Genomic DNA, 24,786 nt, shown 5'->3' on the forward strand with positions numbered 1-24,786 from the left:
TGATCATAGACTCCATGTTTTCTAATTAAATTATTAAATGAATATAAGTGAATATAAAATCAGAATATGATTAACATATGAATCTCTTCTTGGAAGGCAACATTTCTTATAGAAAATAGAGAACCTCCTAATGTTTTAGGAGGGAAAAGGCCCCAAAATAATGGCTTAAATTTGAGGAGTTGCTCAAAAGCAGATGTTAATGATGCTTTCATCTGAGCTAGGGCTTTAAGGGGGAACTGCATAAGATGCTGGCCTCTGCGTTAGAGGACAAAACCTCAAGATGTTCTCATGCGGAAACCAAACTTGGAACAAAGGAACCTTTACCTTAGCCTGTGGCTGAATGATAACAACACATGGATGTTCAAAAGCAAATGCAGGTCAGGTGCGGTGACTCATGCCTGTAATCACAGCACTTTGGGTGGCTGAGGTGGGTGGATCATGAGGTCAAGAAATTGAGACCATCCTGGCCAACATGGTGAAACCCTGTCTCTACTAAAAACACAAAAATTAGCTGGGCGTGGTGGCAGGCGCCTGTAGTCCCAGCTACTGGGAGGCTGAGACAGGAGAATCACTTGAACCCAGGAGGCAGAGGTTGCAGCGAGCCGAGATCCTGCCACTGTACTCCAATCTGGCCACAGAGAGACTCCGTCTCAAAAAAAAAAAAAAAAAAAAAAAAAAAAAAAAAAAAAAAAAAAAAAAATACAACTTTAGTCTGATTATTAGGAAGAATAAATCAAAATGCTCGAGCAGGATTTTTTTCTAAAGATGAGCTTGGGTGTGTTCTATATCAGTGAGCCTGTGCAGGATACAAATAATCACATTAGTAGATAGGACCATTTCAAATTTCCTTTTAAAATTCACAGGTATATAAGATTGATTGGTATCAGAGGAAGTGCAGTCCTTTCTGTCACAGATAATAGCCCCATAGTAGGCAACATGAAGCATGTATACTTAGTGACAGTTAAGTGAACAAAAAGACTAAGGTTTGAGGAGAACTTTTGGTTCAGTTCCTGTATGAGCAGAGACTTGGAGAAAGGGAGTGAGCCGTGGAATTATAGGAAGATGGGTTAGGCAGAGTAATAGACCTTGAGGTGGAAAAGCATTTGGAATGAGGACTCAGCAGGTAGAGTAGACTGAGTATAGAGATGAAGGAAACAGCAGAGAAGGATAGCAGAGAGGTAGTGAGGTGGGGGTGGGAGGAAGAAAGCATGGTGAGCCACTGCTGGCATTTCGACTCAGGTCTAAATGAGATGACAATGACTAAAAAAGTTGCTTGAAATTGGTCATTAAATCAGGTTATTTTAAAAATCAGTAATAGTTCCAAGTCTTCGCTATTGTGAATAGTGCAGTAGTGAACAGATGTGTGCATGTGTCTTTATAGTAGAATGATTTATAATCCTTTGGGTATATATCCAGTAGCAGGATTGCTGGGTCAAATGGTATTTCTAGTCCTAGATCCTTGAGGAATTGCCACACTGTCTTCCACAACGGTTGAACTCGTTTACACTCCCACCAACAGTATAAAAGCATTCCTACTTCTCCATATTCTCTCCAGCATCTTCTGCTGACTTTCTAATGATTGCCATTCTAACTGGTGTGAAATGGTATCTCATTGTGGTTTTGATTTGCATTTTTCTAATGACCAGTGATGAGCATTTTTTTTCATATGTATGTTGGCAAAATTTCCATCAATGATAGACTAGATTAAGAAAATGTGGCACATATACACCATGGAATATTATGCAGCCATAAAAAATGAGTTCATGTCCTTTGCAGGGACATGGATGAAGCTGGAAACCATCATTCTCAGCAAAGTAACACAAGAACAGAAAGCCAAACACCACATGTTCTGAATTATAAGTGGGAGCTGAACAATGAGAGCACATGGACACAGGGAAGGGAACATCACACACTGGTGCCTGTTCGGGGGTTGGGGGCTAGGGGAGGGATAGAATTAGGAGGAATACCTGATGTTAGGTGATGGGTTGATGGGTTGATGGGTGCAGCAAACCACTATCGCACGTGTGTAACTATTTAACAAACCTGCACATTATGTACATGTACCCCAGGAACTTAAAGTATAATACAAAAAAATGATCAGATAAAATGAAAAATCAGTGATAGAATACTAACTTAGAGTGTCATTTTATTCAAGACAGTTATAGTCGATAACGAAAACATCGCATAGTAGAAATGTTGCTAAATCCACAAAGAAAAATTGATGGAAATATATTTTTAGAGCCATTAATTCACCATTGTTAAGTTTACAACACATTTAACAGCAAAAGATTGAGAGTACAAATAACTGTAGATTTAATAGTGATTTTCTGTATCTCCACACTCCAAAATCATAGTAGATATTTCTATAAAATGTGAGCATTATCAATAAATCCCCCTATAAAGTTGGATGTGCAAGAACAGCAATAGTTTAAAAACTTCAGTTATATTAACTAAATTCAAATCTGAACTCTCAACCAGGCATTCAGAAAATTATTGGAAATGCTCTCCCCTAAGCTTATGGAATGGCTAGAGTTTAGTAGATCTATGTGATGTCTTTCACAGGCAGGACAAACGCATTTTCATCTTTAGTTCATTGAGGTATCCACTGATATATTCACTATACAATTTTAAGGTATTTTGTGAAGTCAAGTGTATTAACTGTCCTGATACTAAACACGTGGCATACACAAAAAGTTGAAGAGTGTAATGAGGGGAATATTTATAGAAGTGTGGGCAGGATTAAAGGAAGTAAACGGTGGTGAAGAATGCAGGGATTAGCATGAGTTAATAACCTTTACTACATCTAAACCTAAGCAGTCAAGGGGAGAGGGCTATGAATTTGATAAAATCCCTCACTTTGAGGGAGGGCCACTGGATACAACTGAACTGAGCCCCTAGGTATCTAAAGAATGCAGTTATTTTCAAATCATTGCCTGGTAAAGTTGAGAGAAGGTGATACCTTAGGCTCTCCATAGAATCCTCCAATGTTCTGCCAGTGCTGCTCCTTAGTTTAGTCTAACCAGAAGTCCGAGGTTAAGAGATGCTCAAAGAGAATAAAATACCTAGGAATCCAACTTACAAGGGATGTAAAGGACCTCTTCAAGGAGAACTACAAACCACTGCTCAGTGAAATAAAAGAGGACACAAACAAATGGAAGAACATACCATGCTCATGGATAGGAGGAATCAATATCGTGAAAATGGCCATATTGCCCAAGGTAATTTATAGATTCAATGCCATCCCCATCAAGCTACCAATGAGCTTCTTCACAGAATTGGAAAAAACTGCTTTAAAGTTCATATGGAACCAAAAAAGAGCCCGCATCTCCAAGACAATCCTAAGTCAAAAGAACAAAGCTGGAGCCATCACGCTACCTGACTTCAAACTATACTACAAGGCTACAGTAACCAAAACAGCATGGTACTGGTACCAAAACAGAGATATAGACCAATGGAACAGAACAGAGTCCTCAGAAATAATACCACACATCTACAGCCATCTGATCTTTGACAAACCTGAGAGAAACAAGAAATGGGGAAAGGATTCCCTATTTAATAAATGGTGCTGGGAAAATTGGCTAGCCATAAGTAGAAAGCTGAAACTGGATCCTTTCCTTACTCCTTATACGAAAATTAATTCAAGATGGATTAGAGACTTAAATGTTAGACCTAATACCATAAAAATCCTAGAGGAAAACCTAGGTAGTACCATTCAGGACATAGGCATGGGCAAAGACTTCATGTCTAAAACACCAAAAGCAACGGCAGCAAAAGCCAAAATTGACAAATGGGATCTCATTAAACTAAAGAGCTTCTGCACAGCAAAAGAAACTACCATCAGAGTGAACAGGCAACCTACAGAATGGGAGAACATTTTTGCAATCTACTCATCTGACAAAGGGCTAATATCCAGAACCTACAAAGAACTCAAACAAATTTACAAGAAAAAAAACAAACAACCCCATCAAAAAGTGGGCAAAGGATATGAACAGACATTTCTCAAAAGAAGACATTCATACAGCCAACAGACACATGAAAAAATGCTCATCATCACTGGTCATCAGAGAAATGCAAATCAAAACCACAATGAGATACCATCTCACACCAGTTAGAATGGCGATCATTCAAAAGTCAGGAAACAACAGGTGCTGGAGAGGATGTGGAGAAATAGGAACACTTTTACACTGTTGGTGGGATTGTAAACTAGTTCAACCATTATGGAAAACAGTATGGCGATTCCTCAAGGATCTAGAACTAGATGTACCATATGACCCAGCTATCCCATTACTGGGTATATACCCAAAGGATTATAAATTATGCTGCTATAAAGACACATGCACACGTATGTTTATTGCAGCACTATTCACAATAGCAAAGACTTGGAATCAACCCAAATGTCCATCAGTGACAGATTGGATTAAGAAAATGTGGCACATATACACCATGGAATACTATGCAGCCATAAAAAAGGATGAGTTTGTGTCCTTTGTAGGGACATGGATGCAGCTGGAAACCATCATTCTCAGCAAACTATCACAAGAACAGAAAACCAAACACCGCATGTTCTCACTCATAGGCGGGAACTGAACAATGAGATCACTTGGACTCGGGAAGGGGAACATCACACACCGGGGCCTATCATGGGGAGGGGGTAGGGGGGAGGGATTGCATTGGGAGTTATACCTGATGTAAATGACGAGTTGATGGGTGCAGCACACCAACATGGCACAAGTATACATATGTAGCAAACCTGCACGTTGTGCACATGTACCCTACAACTTGAAGTTTAATAATAATAAATTAAAAAAAAAAAAGATGCTAGGTGATGCAGTCATAGCATACAAAGAAGAGGTGAAGTTTGGTGGGTTAGTGAAGCAGGAGTGGAAAACAGTATAATCGGCATTTCAGGTGTCTTGTTTCTGGGCAAAATGAGGACTTTTGAGAATCTGCATACTGAGAACTCTAATGTTGGCTAGGGCCCATTCTTTGTTGGATGTACTGGGAAGCCAATCACCTTTGAGGCCATACCACTTCTATTCGATGACAGGGAGTAGAAGTGGTTTCTGGCTAATTTGGGGACTAAGGACTCCTCCTCATTCTTCTGGAGAAAACCAGAGCCAGAAAAGACAAGCTAAGAGTCACTTGTGATATCTGCCCTTTGTTGTGAACTTACTGAAGGCATAGGAAAAATACTAAAAAAATTTCCTGCCACATACACAAATTATAAATGGATAATATATTTGATTGCAGTGAAAATGTCATTACACACAAACTTTCAAAATTCATATTTAATAACACTAGACACTAATAATACACTTGTAAATTCAATTTGGTTAAGGCTTGTTAAATAAGAAACCAAGAGTATAAAACTACATTTGTGAAGGAAAAAGCATTCCACATGAAAACCCATGAGAAATGGCTTTGGCTCTACGGAGAGGTTGAATTTTTGTCTTTGATTTTATCTTCATTAAAAAAAAGATAAATCAAGCTTTCAACTAAAAATGTTACAAAAATGCTCTAAGGAAAGTAGGAACTAAAGATAAACAGAAGAAACACTAGATAAAATATAAAGCTAGTTCCTTATAATATGAAATACATTAATATCTTATGAAAGTGATCCGAACAGGGAAGGAGAAAAATAAATGTATGCAGTTTAAAAATGGAAGGGAAATATTAAATATAAGAGATACAGAAACCAAAAACGGGTTCTACGCCAAAATACTATATATGTTTATTATAAAAAATGAAGTTGAGGCCAGGCGTGGTGACTCATGCCTGCAATTCCAGCACTTTGGGAGGCTGAGGCGGGCAGATCACCTGAGGTCAGGAGTTCGAGACCATCCTGGCCAACATGGCAAAACCCCGTCTCTACTAAAAATAAAAAAAATTAGCCAAGTGTGGTGGTCAGTGCCTGTAATTCAGCTACTGGGGAGGCTGAAGCATGAGAATCACTTGAACCTGGGAGGTGGAGGTTGCAGTGAGCAGTGATCATACCACCACACTCTAGTCTGGCAGAGCAAGACACTGTCTCCAAAAGAAAAAAAAAATTGAACACCAGTGATAAGTTTGTCCACACACCAGGAAATTGGTAATTGCTAATAGAAAATCATATGAACAGCCTTCATATTTCTTATAAACCTATCAAAAAATAAGTCCTGGCTTTAAAAATCACTCAAAAAACTAGCCCTCTCATTTTTAAAGGAATATTAGAAGTGTCTTTTCAAAATGATACTTTTTGGTAATTTCAGGATCATGAGGTCAAGGTCATATTTCTTTTTTTTCCTTAGGGTCTCCTCCATTTTAGCTTATCCCTTTGCCATAAATCACTAGTTCTAGCATATTCTGTAGTTCTAAACTAGCTCCTCAATTTAACCCTGTTCCCCAGTTTCCTTTCCTTTCCCTGTCCTGGTGTTTAACTTGTTATCCTCACTTGAATGCCACTCAGCTTATATCTGTAGAGCTCAGACACCACGTTTGTGTTCCGATTTGCATTCTTTGTGGTGGCTGTTTTAGCATGAAGTTATCCCTGCTATCAATAATGTATTTTGGAAAGTCACTTATTGAGAAGAAAGTACTTCTAAGTGCAGTGATACCTTTATTGCGATATTTGCTGAGAGCAAAGCTCATTTGTAATAGTTGGTTGTGATTTTAAAAAGCAAACAAAATACAAAATCCTAAGAAACGGGAGAATATGCTACTAAGTGGTTATTCTTGACTCCACATCAGCTCTAGGTAAAAATGTATCCACAGCTTCTTTTCATTTACGAGCTTTTGAAGGTAGAGCATATCCCAGCTAAGATGAAACATCTCTTATACAGCCTTTCTATTATTTCTTTGCCCTGTCCCACTTTTGTTTGTGAGTAGTGCTATTCATTATGCATTTTAAATTCAATTCTACACTTCCTGAACTCTCTTCTCTCAAAGATATTTAATAGGTAATTTAAACTGGTTTGTCAATATATTTTCCTTGGATATAACTAAGTTGTAATCAGTGAGTATTCTCTATTAGATATTGGCACTTTTAATCATTTTGTGTCTAGTTTAATGATTAATTTTTGGTCTGGTAAAGGAACTTAGAAATTGCAAATTTGATAGAGATTTAACTGTCTGGTGCTTTAAACTACACCCGCCCCCCGCGATGTATTATGATCTGTCTTCCTTTCTCTAAGCTTGTGTCCTTGTCTTCCCTCTTAAGATTTCCATGCTTACAGTTTATGAATTCTAATGCCTTTTATAAATAGTGTTGAAATATACCCTAGGAACATTACCAAGACTTTGCTGACTTAATATAATTTAATATTAACTGACAATGGTTGTAGATCTAATAATTATGTTCATTGTACCAGCTCATCAATTGTCTATCACAAGGTGGCAAGTTTTACCAAGTAACTTCAAATCTACAATGTGAGATGCTACAAAGCAAATAGAGTCATTGCTATATATTAAATCACAAATCCAAGGTGAGTATTTAAAAAGTCTAGGGCGGAAATTCAGATGACAGCTATGTTCAAATATTCACTTAATCCCATCATTGGAAATTGTCACTGAATTAGATTGAATGGTTGTCAGATATCACTGATCTGGAAAAGGATATACTGTTCACATGCTGGCATATAATGTTAGATAAAGAAGATTCTAAAATGTTCTTAAAACTAGAATTTTATGTGTCCTTTAAATATTCAGAAACTTAAATAGCCATATAATATATATTTTGGAGCATGTCAGAATATATTTGACTATAAACTACTTCCATTTATTACTCACAAAATCTAGTATTAAAATACAAATTGCAAATTTAATTTGTTAGACAAGTATTTCTTACACGGAATTGTCAATCCACACAATAGGCCTGTAAAATATCTGCACTTCATATGAATTAATTCTCAAGTTTGCAGAAGAGGTAGATCTTGTAAACTCTGTAACTTATCAACTATTGGGTCTTTGGCAAATGATTCCATGACTTTGATCCACTTTATCATCTGCGAAATGCATTAATAGTAAATGTTTACTTCTTTCAAAATACTTGTTATGGAAGTTACAAATACACAAACATAATCTCGTATTCATTAAACTCACATTTAGATGCAAGGTAATATAACTACTCAAATTGCAGCATGTTCTCATTTAAAATTTTCTGGGTGAGTTCATTCTCCCCATCCCCTTCAGTATACCTCTTGCTTTAAGGGAAAATAATATTGATTTATTTCTTATATATTCAACTTAAAATTGAGACAGTTACCTATTATGTTCACATACGGAGGTCTGCTGGGATAATAATTATGACTATAAATAGTATTGTTTAAAAATTTTTTATAATGTCACTCAAGTATCTTTTAAGATTTTTATTGTAGCTATTGCTTTTTTTTTCCTTGAAATGAGTATACATGACTTGAGCTTAAAAAGATGGGGCTATATGGATTGATTTTGTCATTAAAGTGACATTCTATATTGCCAGATAAAAGATACCTAATATACATAACAATTCAAATTAAATAATATACGGAAAGTATATGTATCGTTCATTCTAAGTTGTGAAAGTATTGAGGACAGTGTCCATTTTCTCAAGCAATGCCCTCTAGTATATATTCTATATAAGAAATTTTGTTGAGTTTAGTTAAAAGAGCTACTTTCCCAAAAAGTTTTGTTTGCATTTTATTAATACATTCAACCAGATTACCTGCATCAAAACTTCTATTTTTATATATTTGTTTTATGTCTTTCATGCCATTAAATGTTCGTATTTTCTTAGGATTATAAGATATTTGTATTAACTGCATCAATTCTTTATTGTCAAAGAGGCAGTAGATAAGTAAATGAAAACATGACTCCATTAAAAATAATTCTCCTGCGATGTATGAGTGATCATAAACACATCCAAAATATAAAGAAAATTTAACATTTCACTTGTCCATAAGCAATTTGTTGAAACAGTCTAGTTTTAAATTTATCTCTATTCTTAACATTCTATGCGTGGCATATAGTGAGTGGTCAAAATAGTTAAAGAATGACTAAATATGTAAAACTTAATCACTGAAGATAGAGATATTATCTTTGTAGTGGGTTACCGAGAATTAAATCTTGTAATATGTCGAGGCCAAAATGTGCTTCAAAAATTATTATCTATTGTAAATTTCTATATCGGAATCAAAAATAATCCTTGAAATATGGTGATACGGAAGGGAATAAAAAGCTGTCATTGGAAAGCCAGGTCCACAGTGGCAATATGGCCCACCCTTTAGGTTGTATATGTTGAACTATTTATGATTTAATAAAAGATTCAATACATGCATCTCTCAATGGAAGAAAATAGGTATGATTTATGCCTGTAAGTCTTGAAATTTTAAACAGTGTAAATCTTAAATGTGGTATAAAAGCACATGCTGCAGGGCAATGAAACTACTTTGCTTTTCCTATATTTTTTTACCTTTTTAAAAATGCATTGTATTTAGAAGGATTATATAAATACTTGAGAAGTTTGTTGAATATGGAGAAGTCTTTAGCTTGGCTACATGATGGCAGACATCTGATAAAAGACACTTAACATGTTTAAAAAGCAAATTCTGTTTATATAGAATGTTGGAAGGAACTTCTCAGTTTATATACACTTTATGAGAAAGAAATAAACATGAAAGAACCAAATAGATGGTGGAAGTACATGCTTGAGGTTTCAGTTTTCAGGAAGGCTATTTACATAATAAATTTCAATGAGTGGAATTTCTCCATTAGTTATTGTTTAAGATTCCTTTTAAGGAAGTCAACTCAAACTTTTAAGAATATTTCATGGTCCCTTTCATAATCTTTCTGTGAAATTATTTTATAATATTTAGTTTGTATCATTTCACATCTAGTTAAAATCACCAAGACTGAGGGAAAAATGTGGCTTACCCTTATCCCCCTCCCTTAGCTAATTTTAAAAATGCTCATATTTTATACTGCATATGAGGGAACAAGAGTGACTTCTCCTTAGGACAAATATCAAACTCTGAAATGATCTGGGAGAACCACTTCCTTTGAAACAAATGTGAGAAACCACCGGCTTTAGTCTAATTTCAATTGGCTGAATGATGCAGGATGTGTTTTCATTAGAGCTTGTAGCTCTGAAATGTCCTTGCCACTGGTTGTCTAAAAACGCAAGAAGAGGCAGATACCATATATTATAAAGATGATGGTTCCCCTGTGAATGAAATACAACTTTCTGCAACTTCCAAGTTAAAACCGCAAATGCTTAAATGATACACAAACCTCTCAACATCATCTCTCTCTGCATCTAACAAAAATAAAATTGTATGAAAAAAATCCATTAAAGCTTTGTCAGAACTTTGTCACTTTTTTTCTCTCTTATACAGAAACCACATATCACACACACACACACACACACACTGTACAGGAATATAACTCTTACATTTATTCATCATTTTCCCTTCTCTCTCTCCTTCTGCTCTGCCCTAAGAACTTCAATTTTCATTATTTGACTTGGTTATTGAAATTATTTTCAAGTTACATGCTCCTCATTCTGAAGCCTTATTTACTATTTTCTGTTTGATGAACCCTAGTCTGCTATTCTTTTTGTAAAGCAAAAAATAACACCAACTTGTTCCTGTCAGTAATCTTTCAGAAAACCATCATATTTCAGGTTTACTTTAATATTAAGGTCTTCTTAAGTAGTATTAAATCTTGAGTATATCAATATAATAAGTATAAATCCCTTTACTGTAAGCCACCATGGGATATCTAAACGTAGCTTGAAGAAAATATCACTGACCATGCTAGAAATTACATCCGTGCTCCCAAAGGAAACCGGGATAAAACAGTGAGGTTTTTTTTGCCTCTCTCGAATAAACAAATGACGAGAGTTGTTCCTCATAGCCCAGTGGTTAGCAAACTTATTTAGGAGGTAGAATACCTGGAAGTAAATGCTCTCTGAAATGATTATATAGGAATCTTAGAATTACTAAATATATGCCGTTATACAAAATTACATATTGTAAGTATTAGTGTGGAGACAGAAGAGGGACCCCCTTCAATTCTTGTCCCATGCCTTTAAAATAGACAGCAGGAGACTACTACGTTCTAAAGAATAATTCAAGGTATTAGATTTTCTATGTGCAATTCTTGCAGCCTGCTTATTCTAACTCGAGATGTTTCTAAATAGTTCACATTTAAATATTCTGCTAGAGTCACAATAAGTTTCCATTATGTCAAAGCAAACGATGGAGATTTTCTATTCTCCAAAATTACATTTGAATAAAGCAACTTCCAAAGCTAACAGTGTAAAACTCTGAGACAGCATCCAATGTTACTTTATGAGTAAAATCTTAGGCCTGTTGACAGGAACTACAAAAGTCAAATGTCCTGCATAGGTTAACTTATTTCTGCAAAAATTCAAGGCATGCTATTACATTTTCACACAGAATATCAATTTTCACACCTATTGATTTGGTATCAGATGCTTTCATTATGCAAAACAGGAAACCAGAAGTTTGGGTAACCATAGTGACCCTAATATTTAATTTCCACCCATAGAGGGCATGTCACAACACTGATACAGTAGGCTCGTACGTTAACATATATGTCGTATTAATGTTTTCTGTTTTGCTTAGTAGACAAATGTAATCATTCACTTAACACAGATTTTAAGAGGTTTTAATATTTGTTTTTACCATTCAGTTATTTAGCAATTAGACTGATAATTCTTAAAAGACAAAATTCCAGAGTGTGTATTAGAAAAAAGTATGTAATTTGCATTTCTCTGATGGCCAGTGATGAGCATTTTTTCATGTGTCTGTTGGCTGTATGAATGTCTTCTTTTGAGAAATGTCTGTTCATATCCTTTGCCCACTTTTTGATGGGGTTGTTTGTTTTTCTCTTATAAATTTGTTTGAGTTCTTTGTAGGTTCTGGATATTAGCCCTTTGTCAGATGAGTAGATTGCAAAAATTTTCTCCCATTCTGCAGGTTGCCTGTTCACTCTGATGGTAGTTTCTTTTGCTGTGCAGAAAAGGTGGGAACTGAACAATGAGATCACTTGGACTCGGGAAGGGGAACATCACACACCGGGGCCTATCATGGGGAGGGGGGAGGGATTGCATTGGGAGTTATACCTGATGTAAATGACGAGTTGATGGGTGCTGACGAGTTGATGGGTGCAGCACACCAACATGGCACAAGTATACATATGTAACTAAACCTGCACGTTATGCACATGTACCCTAGAACTTAAAGTATAATAATAATAAGAAAGAAAAAAAAGTATGTAAAAGAGAAGTTACTGTATGGCATGGTGATGATTAAGAGTAAATAGTATTGAATTCCTAAAAACATAATGACTTACAGCTAATAGTAAGAAATACGGCATTATAACAGCAACGAGCTTATGAAAATTCATGGCCAAAACAGACCAGGCTGTCAATATGAGGCATTCAAGAGTAATATAAATGCCATGAACGATACCCTTTCAGGCATGACAAATACCTTCCTCCTCTAGAGTCTTCATGGTTATTAATTAGTGTTTCTTATACTCCTTGGTAGTTTGAAGAAGACATGTGCAGCAAGAGACAAAACACAACCAAAATAATATTCCTTGTCTATATCATGGTGTGAAATGTTTATTAACTTGGAAAGAGTCTCTTAAAGCTTTTTGTGAAGAATTCACTAGATGTAATTAATGAAATATCTTCTATCCAGACACAGTTTTAAATCAGACCTTGTGGAAGCTTCATTTATTTTTGATACTCTATTTCCCTCTTAGTAAAATGCACATAAATGTAAAATGTTCATGAGCTCTTGGTAAAATTTATATAACTCATACACACTCTAATGATGTAGGCACAGTGAAATCTATATTCAGAGAGAACTGTATAGCCATAAGATTTTTAAAAGATGGAAATAAAAGAAGTATGTATCTTAAGAAATTATAAAAATAGAAAAAAATAAAAATTGCGTTCAACATAGAAAATTGAATAAGATTAATCCATTTAAAAGTGGGCTCTTGAAAAGATTAACGAAATAGGTAAAGCTATCCCAGTCATAACAAAGAAAACTTAGAATAAAAACTAGACAAGATAAATGAGAAAAGATGCATGACAGCAGATACAGAAGAAATTAAGGGAAAACTGAAAGCAATTTTATAACAATTTTGCAAAATTCTAGAAAACTTGATTTTCTAGTACAATACAAATCACTAAAATTGAGATAAGTGGAAAATTAGACTAATTGCTTCAGAAAACATTTAGTAGGTTATTAAAGATGTACCGTTGAAAAGTGCAGGATTCTTCACAAATGAATTTAACCTAACCCTTAAAGAATAATTTATATACTTTAAGCTATTCCAAAGCATATGAAAAGGAAAACTCCACAATTCCTTTTGTGATGTCAGATTAACCTTTGTACTAACAGTCAAAAAATAAAAATCATAAATCTGTAAGACAGTCTTACTTTTCAATGAAATACAAAATTATGTTGAATTATAAGAAATAGAATCACATTTTGGAAGCGGTAAGCATTCTATAAATGTTAGCTCTTATTTACCAAGAGCTCTTAAAATTCAAGAAGGAAAAGAAAGCTACCATATAGAAATAAATGAGCAAGACATATTAACAGACAATTCACAGATGGAATTGTAATAGGTCAGTCATACAAAAATATATTCAAATGCACAAGGAATCATAGAAAGAAAAGTTAAAGTGATGTATTTTATTGATCATACAAACAAAACTAAAACAAAACAAAAATGTCCTGGTGAGAGAAGAGCCTACCCTTATACACTCTGGTTAAAATATGAAATACTAAATTGTTTCTAGGAAGGCAGGTGGAAACACCTACTAAAATTAAAATTACATATATATGTGTATATATGTGTGTGTATGTTCGTATATATGTGTAGATGTATACATACGTATATATGTGTATAGCTATATATGTGTATATGTGTAGATATCTGTACATATATGTATAGTATATCTCCCTGAAATGTGTGTGTGTGTGTGTATATATATATAGATTTATCTGCTAGATCAGAGCGTGTTTATGTATGTATATACACACACTCTGATCTAGTAGATACATCCTGTGAATTTTTATAATAGAAGCATCAGTGTCTGAAAATGTGTGCATAAGATATTGGCCAGGTGTGGTGACTGCTGGTGGGAATGTAAATTAGTTCAGCCATTGTGGGAAAGCAGTGTGGTGATTCCTGAACGAACTTAAAACAGAAATACCATTCAACCCAGCAACCCCATTATTTGGTATATACCCAAAGGAATATAAATTGTTCTACGATAAAGATACATGCACATACATGGTTATTGCAGCACTATTCACAATAGCGAAGACGTGGAATCAACCTAAATGTCCATCAACACAGTAGACCGATTAAGAAAATATGGTAGGTATACACCATGGAATACAACCCAGACAAAAGAAGAATGAGATTGCAGCAACATGGATGCAGCTGGAGCCATTATTCTCAGCACACTAATGCGGGTACGGAAAACCAAATGAAACCACATATTCTCACTTGTAAGTGGGTGTTAGGCTGGGCACGGCGGCTCATGCCTGTAACGTAGTACTTTGAGAGGTCGAGGCGAGCGGATCACCTGAGGTTGAGAGTTGGAGACCAACATGGAGAAACCCCGTCTCTACTAAAAATACGAAATCAGGTGGGTGTGGTGGTGTATACCTGTAATCCCAGCTACTCAGGAGGCTGAGGCAGGAGAATAACTTGAAACCCGGGAGGCAGAGGTTGCGGTGAGCCAAGATGGCGCCACTGCACTCCAGCCTGGGCAACAAGAGTGAAACTCCGTCTACCAAAAAAAAAACAACCCTCCTCCTCCAAGCTCTATCCCCTGCTAACCATCATTTTACTCTCAATTCTATGAGCTCAACGTTTTAAAATTTCATATATGAGTGACATGATGTAATGTTTGTCTTTTTGTTCCTGGCTTATGTCATTTGATGTAACGTACTCCAGATTCATTAATGTTGTTGCAAATGAGAGGATTCTCTGCTTTTTAAGGCTGAGTAGTATTGCTGTGTGTGTGTGTGTGTGTCTGTGTGTGTGTAGGTGTGTATACCTGCATTTTCTTCTTTCATCTACTGATGGACACTTAAGTCGATTACCTATCTTGGCTATTTTGAGTAGCACTGCAGTGTACACTGGAGTACAGTTATTTCTTTGACATATTGATTTCGTTTCCTTTGGAATATATACCCAGCAGTGGAATTCCTGAATCATATGGTAGTTTTATTTGTAATTTTTTGAGAAGCCTCCATACTGTTTTTCATAATGGCTACAATAATTTACATTTCCACCAACAGTGTGCAAAGATTCCTTTTTCTTCACATCTTGGCCACAACTTAGTCTTTTGTCTTTTCGATAATAGCCATTCTAACAGTGTGAGATAATATTTCATTGTAGTTTTAATTTGCATTTCTCTGATGATTAGTGATGTTCAATATTATTTATGTGCTGGCCATTAGTTTTTCTTTTGAGAAATGTATATTCAGGTACATTGCCCTAAATAGCGTTTGAGGTACTATTTTTTCTACTTTTTTAGTGTATAATTCAGTGGCTTTAAGTATATTTTCGTTGTTGGGTAATCATCACCGCTATCCATCTCTAGAATGTTTTCATCATCCCAAGTTGAACTCATTAAATGATAACTCCCCATTTTTCCCTCCCCTAGTCTTTAATAACTTCAATTTTTCTCTATGAATTTGACTTTTTTAGGTACCTCACATAAGTAGAATCATACAGTATTTGTCATTTTATGTCTTGCTTATTTCTCTTGGCATATGTTTCCAAGGTTCATTTATGTTGTAGTTTGTATCAGAATTTCATTCCTTTTTAAGGCTGAAAATATTCCGTTGTATGTACATACCACATTTTGTTTATCCATTTATCTGTAGATGGACATTTGGGTGTTTTCACATTTTGGCTATTGCAAATAATGCTACTATAATCATTGGTCTACAAATATCTTAATCTCTAATTATTTTGTTTATAAATGTAGAGGTAGAATTGCTAGAGCCTAATGGTAGATACTTTTTTTATTATGTGACCTTTGTTGTGAACTTCTTGACATTAGGGATAGTACCTTGCTTTCCTTTATCAGGTCTGAGCCCAGTACCTGAATATAGTGGAAATTGGACCTTATGAGACCGTTTATGGGTATAAGGAAATGGAGGAACTATCTTCCTGCTTACACAGTGACAAGTCTTATGACATTGGGTAGGGGTTACTGGAATATAAGTGCCTATTACTTGATCTAAGTCTCCCCAGAGTCAGGTCTATGGCAAGCCAAAACATACCTACAAGCCATGCTTCCCGCAGTATGAGTGAGTCTGTTTCCTAAAAATTGCATATTTTCTGCTTAACTGCTTTAATCTTCAGTGGCATATCATCTGATTATCACTATCACTAGAAATAAGTTTCATGAAAGCAGAAGGTTTTTCCTTTTACATGCTCTTAGTACCTCATTGCCTGGCATATAGCCAAAAGATATTTGTTGCGTTAGTGAATCAGTGAATCAATAGATAAATTTATAGTGGCTTTTCCTTATGGAGGAATTTCTCTCTTCTACTGCCATGTGAGGAATCCCCAGATGAAATATAGACGATGATGTTTTCTTAGTCTTGATTAATCTCCCCTTTGATATAGTAACATCTTATAAAACGAAAGTATGATATCTTGACCAAGATATCAACATTCATATAAACCACCAATAGTATTCAGATTTCCCCAGCTTTACTCATATTTATGTGTATGCATATGTGTGTATTTAGTTCTATGCAACGTTATGTGTGTAGATTTGTAAATCCACCATCAGAACAGTTTCACCATTACAAGGTTCCCTCATACTGTCCTTTTACAAGGACATTCAGCTACCCCACATCTTACCCCCATTCCTGACCTCTGGTAACTGCTACTCTGTTCTCTATTTCTGTAACTTTGTCTTTTCAAGACTGTCATAGATTCAGACTAATATAGTATGCTACCTCTTGAGAATGACTTTTTCCCCACTTAGAATAGTGCCCATGAAATTCATCTAATTTGCTGCATGTATCAATAGTTTGTTCCTTTTCACTGATGGGTGTTATTCCATGGTGTGGCTGTACTATGGTTTGTTTACTTACCCTTGAGGGCATCTGGGTTCCCAGTTTGGGGCTATTAAAAATAGAGCTAGTATGAACACTTACGTGCAGGTTTTTGTGTGCACATATGTTTTCATTTCCTTTAGATAAATGCCCGAGAGCCCAATTATTAGATTGTATAATAAGTACATGTTTAGTTTTGTGAGAAACTGCCAGACTGTTTTCCAAAGTGGTTATATCATTTGCATTTCCACTAGCAGGGGTTGAGTGATCCAGTTTCTCCACACCCTCACCAGCATGTTATGGCACTATTTTTAAATTTTAACCATTGTGATACATGCGCAGTGATAGATTATTGTGGTTTATAATTTGCATTCCTCTACTGGCTAACAACATTGAACATCTTCTCACATGCTTATTTTTCAGATGCTTGTGTTTAACCTTACTCCACCTAAACATTTCAGTAGTGTGAAGGACAGGAGACATAGAGATTTGCCTTCATTAAGGCAAAACACTGCCAGATTTTCATTTCCAAACACAGTTCTAGACAGAGATAAGAGAGCTGGCAATTTGCTCCATTGTTTGTTAGAGACCTAACATTCATTCTAAAACAGAGGTATTTTAGTAAAATGCAGTCAGCCTTAATTATACTGGCACTCCTCAGAGATAGACGGAAGTACTGGTGAATTTTTCTGAGTTGTAATTCTATACTAGAAAGCATATCTTAATTTTAGACATCCTTTATGACATTTTGTCTGGAGATACTCCAGTCGGCCTCTCTAATCTGCAGTAATCTATTCATGCGCTAAAAGTAAATATATATGGGATGCTTGTTGTGGAAAGTGGTTTCTAATGCATTTTGTTTAATTTTTAGATTATTTTTAAAAAACTTTAATGCTGAGTCCCTGAAAATAGCTAAATGCAATTACTTTCACATTTTTATTATTGTTATTGCAACTAGGCATTTGGTTTCTTACCTTCAAATGTTTTCCCCTTCTCTTTAACAGGTTGATTTAGTGAATATTGGAAGTACTGACATCGTAGATGGAAATCATAAACTGACTCTTGGTTTGATTTGGAATATAATCCTCCACTGGCAGGTAAGAATCCTGATGAATGGTTTCCTTTTGAGTAACATGAATCTTGCTTTTTTTTATTTCTGCCCTTCACCTGTGAAACAAATGTGTATTTCTAACAATAACAAACCCTTCTCCATAGCGTTACTTTTTAAATTGATACAACCATGTCATCTGAAATGTTAAGAATCATTATGGTATAAAATAGGTTCTGGTACATTTACAGGAATATTTTTCAAAATTTTATTTCATTAAGTAGGCATAAGGTAAAATACAAAGTCCCAGTCATAGGTAATTTTTTTTTTCCACAAATGTATGTTCTATTACTTGTCTATAAGTGAGTTTACATAGCCTTGTAAAAAGAAAGGCATTTTTTAATTTTAATCACTATCAAAGGAATGGGGCTTTCTCAGTCTTGGGTATTCTTAACATAAATTATTGCCAATAAAAGATTAGTAGAATATGGGTATCTCTATCCATAAATGTGTTATACATACAAACTCATAATCTGATTTGGAAATTATATTTTTAAGTCACCTGAGCATAGGGTCTTCTGACTGTCTCTTTGACCTCTGCAAAATGGATTGAAGGATTTGTGGAAAAGATACACATACCCATATATATATACAATATGCATTTGTATGCATACGAGTGTGTGTATATATATATACACGCATATATACAATATGCATGTTTGTAGATATACAGTCGTATTCACACATTATGTATATATGACCAACATGAACTTATATTCACTAATATTATTCACTCATTGTATATATACACATAATTCATTTTACACATATATATGTATACATATGTGTGTATATATATTTACCAACATGAACTTGAACTTAAACTTCCACAGTTAGCACCTTAGTGGCATTTGGTATATTGTCACCCCTGTTCTGGACCATGGTCCCTTTACTATCAAAAGAGTAAAAATAAAAATAAACGTGTATATATTTCTTATCACGATTAAGTGGGAGAATATCTGCAAGACACTCAGTGTAGTATACCACTTTTATTTGAGGTGTGTCATATGACTTGTATTGATTGCTTGAAGTTTTCCACTCATTTAAAAAATTTGGAGGCTGAGAAATGACTGCTATTTTTACTGGTCACGATTACTTTTTTATAAATCAGCTTTTTTGAAATGTAATTGTTATACCATCAATGCACCCATTCTAAGTGCAAAATTCAATTTGCATCAACCTGGTTTAATTTTGATTCTTGGTAGCTTCTCAAACTATTTTGAGGGATCAGTAGTACCCCCACCAACCCGCCAGTTCATTAAAATTTGTAGGACATTTACAGAGTAATATAGCCATCATAGCAATCTAATTTTGGCACTTTTCCATCACCCTAAAAAGAAGTTTCTTCTCCATTTACAGTCATTTTTCACTCCAACCATAGCCCTAGGCAATTGTCAGTCTATTTCTGTCCATACATATTTGTCTTTTTGGATATTTTATATCAATATAATACTTGTTATTTTGTGTCTGACTTCTTTCACTGGGCGTAATAGACCTGAACTATTGTCATGGCTTCATTTGGTAAACTTGAATTTTAACTTGAATTGTAGATTGCTCTTGCTTAGAGTCAGAGAATGAGTAGACACTAAGTGTACCTTCTCAATTCAGCAGCCATATTGCTCTCCTAATTGGCCCGCATATATTTTTATTCCAACTTCTCTGAACAGGCTTAATGCTATTTCACAACAGTAAGCGGGGAGAGGGGAAGAGAAAAGAGCAGGAATTAATGTGTGCTGGCAACAAAGAATAGCTCATAGGAGCCTTAAGTGAGCCCAAGTTGGCCGATTTTCAGCCCGTTCCATATAGTGATGGTTCAAATAGAACCAGCGAGCAACATACCCCACCTCTCCCCAAACTGCTTTTCATATGTTGCATGGTATTTCTCGAAATATCTTGAGGAAGGAACACTTTTTTCCCCTAATCCATTGTGTGTAAGATACAATAAAACCAAAGCATTACAAAAATAATACCTAAGCTTCCTCCTTTATTATTAAATGCAATAGACATAAATGACACTCTGTAAAAGTCCCTACGTAAGTTTCTTGATGCATTCTCAATTGTTGATGTTATCTTATGGCATAGTAACAAATAATTCTTAGAGTGAATCCAGTTTGCAGATCCCACTTTGCGTAACACAGACGTAAGTTTTGACAAAGTCAGCAGAACTCAAGCATGCACAGAGCTCCAAAAGCCACTTTGAATTGTACTTATCGTTTATACTATTTCTCATACGATCTTACCATTTTAAAAAAATATCCTGAAGCCCTTTCCATCTGAACTAGTCTAAGATAAACTTTCAAGACTATTCTGTATGATAATTTCTTCACTTGCTTGCAAGTTGTTCATTTTTTTTTTATTAGCGTGTGGAGGAGCTTTTGCAATGAGGAATATCAGAAAGAATGCTTTTTCAATCTTTCTTTGTCTGAGACCTCTCTTACAGCCTGTTGTTTTCCATGTATGCCCTTGAATCACCATATCCTTGAGATGGCAAGACTGTAGACTCTTCCCAGCCTCTGCTTACTTATCTCATCTCTCTCTTATATCACACTGCCATGTTCTAAAACTATTAAGCACACTTTGAAAAAATTATCTTGCTCAGTGTTCTTCATCATAATTCAGTGAATCTAAAAACATACTTTTTACCAGCATTATATATTTTCCTTCCTATTAAATGGAGAAGCCCTTATATCTCAGCAAAGATTAAAGGGCATTCTGCTCAACTTAATGTACCTTCTAGATCTATCAGATTAAGAGCAGCATTTAGAGATAGAAAGATGTCGACCCCTTGTTCTAATGCCACATACTATGTTATTAATAGTGCCATAGAGGGCTTCTCATTGAACTTGTGAAAACTCAGGAATGCAAACCCTGTTTTCCTTACTGTTTTTCCAGTGTCCGTCTCAAATAAAATTGCTAGCCTAAAACAATAAGGCATATTTTGTAGCATAGGCAGCTTTGAACAAAATTGCAAAGCATATAATGTGTGTTTGGCATCTTTTTCATCCTTCTTAAGTGCAATCCATTTTTTTTCAGAGTGCTAAACTTGGCTCTGGCAACCAGCTGGTTATAAAAACAAATCTTGCCAACAGTGGCGAGCTATCAGAAGGCAGGTCCATACTTTTGCTGGACAATTCAAGGGATGTACTTAATGGCAGCGCTATTCACTTTAGAATCTTTGTATTATTGATACAATTTGCAATTATAGGAGAATGATGACGTTTGCACTGCTGAAAGCCATCCCTGTAAATTTCTGCCTACCAAGTCACTTCTGTGCAAGACAGTTCTTGCTCTGCTCTGCTCTTCTGCAGAGCTTCACACAAACTATCCTTACCATATAAGATTATTCCTACCCTTCTTCACTTCTATTCCTCTGCTGCAACTTCTTTTAATCACAGTCTGGGTTCTGGGGAGTAGACTTTGGAGTTGTTTGGCAGGCAGCATGTTTATTAAGCCATGCCCTGGAAGAAAACAAAAAAAAAAAAAACACACACACCTGTAGAAGGGCAGAGGTGACAGGGTGGAAAGAGAAAGAACTACAGCTGTGATGTAAACCCTATAATACCCTTATTCAACCCCATGGACAACTTGCAGCTAGGATGACCCTTCAGAGTTGTCTCAAGTGGAGTTAAAATGGCGGAGTGTTTATACTACGCCCCTTCATCAGTCAATAGATGTGGGTTGCCCTGGAAAGGGTGTGACATTGGCTGACTGGACTCGGCAAGTCAGGTGGTACCTGAGAGAACTAACAAGAAGCTGCCTAACCACAGCTGGAGCAACAAGCCCTTTGAAGATCAATCTTGGCGCTGCATCTCCATGTCCATCATGCCTTCTTGGCCCAGTTAACTCCTAGTCATTTTTATAAATCACTGCTCAAAGACATTTCAACTTTTTTCCTTTTAATAAATGGATTTATAGTTGTATGCATGGGCACACACACAAATACATTTGTTTAAATTGAGCCTCTTTTAGAGACAGACCTGAGGACAGGACAATTTTGTTTACAGGCTCACCTTTGGGACCAGCTCAATGATTTTTTGATAACTGCCTTTTATGTAGGAAAAGGAGACATGATTATCATACATTGCCCTTGATTACATTTTTTTCTGCGCAACATTTGCACCTAAGTAGAAGCAATAACAACGAGGGCTGAGGCTGATAAGCTGAATTAGTGACATAATGATACTAAAGGAGTTTTGGATCCTATACTTTGTTGTCCTTCAACATTATGCACATAGAGGGCAGACTGGCCAAGCATTTCACAAATGAATCGCATTCATCATTGGAGGATTGCTTGATTATTGCAAATCCATTACCACCATTAAGCCACGATCTGCTGATTCCAGTCCTAATTTAGCACAGAATACAAAATACACCTCCTGCAGTCACTGTACATAAAGGTTTGCAATTTATAATTTTAGAATATAAGACAAATTACATAGTTGACCTGTATTCACTGAGTAACTGACTAAATAAGTAGGTCAAGAAGGAATTAGGAAAACTGGATAATCTACTCCTAAATAATAGACTTAGTTATCAAGGGATTGTGACAAATATGTGCGAAGTTTTCCTATCTCCAAATCATTACTGTGTTTACAAAGCATCATCTCAAATCTTTTAAAAGTATGTTAAAATGAGATTTAGTAGTATATCCTAAAATTTGCATTTACTTTTTAATAAAAAGAAGACTAACATTGGAGATGTTAAAATATACATTTACCCCAAAGGCATTTGTTAACTTCTATATGGATGAAAAAGTAAAATTGTCATATTTAGAATGCACAATAAATATTCATCATCTGATCAAATGTTGATAGTATATGAACCTTAACCTTCCCAGAAGGAAAGTGCTTAGTGGTACAGACTAATGAGTTTCACATAGATGTCTTCCAGCATCTCATAAGGGGCTTATATTTAAAAAGTAGTCTTTAATACATAATAATTATTTAATAAAAGACATAATTTTTTCTATGAGGTGTCACTGCATTCATGAAACTTAGAAAAAATGCTTAGAATGGATTTCTGCATCAGATGACTCAGAATAATGAAATTTGATAATCTGCTGAATAACATCTGTACGTGCATGAAGCCTATGAGAGAATCAAATACATGGAAACCAATTAATGAAAATAGAACCAAGGCTACACATGTACAGCTCTTAGGGATAAATATTTCTTTCCTTTGTTGCTTTTTTCTTTATTTTAGGCAGACAAACATTTCTGTCGTCTTTTCAGTTCAGCCAGTAAACATAACTCGAGTTAAATGATGGTATGAAATTAGGGGCTTTATTTGACTGTATTTTGTACTTTGATCTTACACTAACCTTGCATATAAGATACACAGAAATGAGGCCTAGAAAAGGTTAAGCAACTTGTCCAATTACCACAATTAATAACAAAGGCAAAATATGAACACATACTTTAAAAAATGATTATGCTATCCAAAAAGCACTTTTATATCTTCAGTCTTTGGTTAACAGTAAGTTTGATGTTTTTATACACTGTCTTCTCTAGCTTGTTCATTGAAAGCTAGAAGGTGAGCAATTCTATAAACAGTAAATGCTCAGTCTAATATGGCAGAATCCAGGAGTAACAATGAACACATTCAGTAAATGGTATGGCATAGACACCAAGGAATCAGAATAGACTCCTCACCTTTTAGAATAGACTTACTTCGGGTAGAATCTCTTATGTTTTATTACTAATTGGCCCTAAAATTTCTATTAAATTTGCATGGTTCTTGCTCAAGGAATTTGTTTCCTTATGAAAATTTATTTCCACATGTAGGTCAAAAATGTAATGAAAAATATCATGGCTGGATTGCAACAAACCAACAGTGAAAAGATTCTCCTGAGCTGGGTCCGACAATCAACTCGTAATTATCCACAGGTTAATGTAATCAACTTCACCACCAGCTGGTCTGATGGCCTGGCTTTGAATGCTCTCATCCATAGTCATAGGTAAGAAGATTACTGAGACATTAAATAACTTTTAAAAGTGGTGATTTAGACTCTGATGACATGTTTTTCCCCAGTATGGTTCCAGATCATGTCCTACTTTACAACATGTTACATACGTTGACCACATTGATATAACATTCCATTGGATTGAACTAATTAAGAATATTTTCCTGTGTTTTATGTGATACGTATAATTAGTTGTTGAAATATTAACATTAGTGGAGCATGAAATTGGTTATGGTAGAGGGTTTGACATTGGGACTCCCAGAAAATGCAGGTTGTATTCTAACTTTGCTGAGAACGGGGTTAGTCTTTTTATACAGATAATGTGTTTGTGTAAGCCTAAACTATACAGCTAAAAATGGTTCTAGATCTCATGTGAGTAGTTGTAGTTAAATTAATTACCATCATCAGATAAATAGTGTGGAGAAAGAAACATCTGTCTTATCAGATACACACACGGATATCAAACACCATAAAGTCCTGTATACTTTGTTCTAGTTCAGGGTCATAAGACGCTCAGAACATTTTAGCAACCAAGACAAAGAGCAGAACACAATTAATTCTACGACGTAGTGTTCAGAATACCAAAAGAAACAATTGCTCTGGAACAGCAAATCAATTGCTAT

General features: G+C 35.4%; 1 protein-coding gene across 2 annotated transcripts in view; it reads left to right on the forward strand.

The window, feature by feature from the left end:
* Positions 1–24,786, forward strand: part of DMD (dystrophin) — a 2,258,239-nt gene that overhangs the window by 508,568 nt on the left and 1,724,885 nt on the right. For both annotated transcript variants that reach the window (XM_037986581.2, XM_073013821.1), the window contains exons 5-6: positions 18,098–18,190; positions 23,985–24,157. In XM_037986581.2, coding sequence (XP_037842509.2) covers positions 18,098–18,190; positions 23,985–24,157 — 266 coding nt within the window. The remainder of the gene's footprint in view (positions 1–18,097; positions 18,191–23,984; positions 24,158–24,786) is intronic.

This window comes from Chlorocebus sabaeus, chromosome X (assembly GCF_047675955.1).
Source record: "Chlorocebus sabaeus isolate Y175 chromosome X, mChlSab1.0.hap1, whole genome shotgun sequence".
Lineage (NCBI taxonomy): Eukaryota > Metazoa > Chordata > Mammalia > Primates > Cercopithecidae > Chlorocebus > Chlorocebus sabaeus.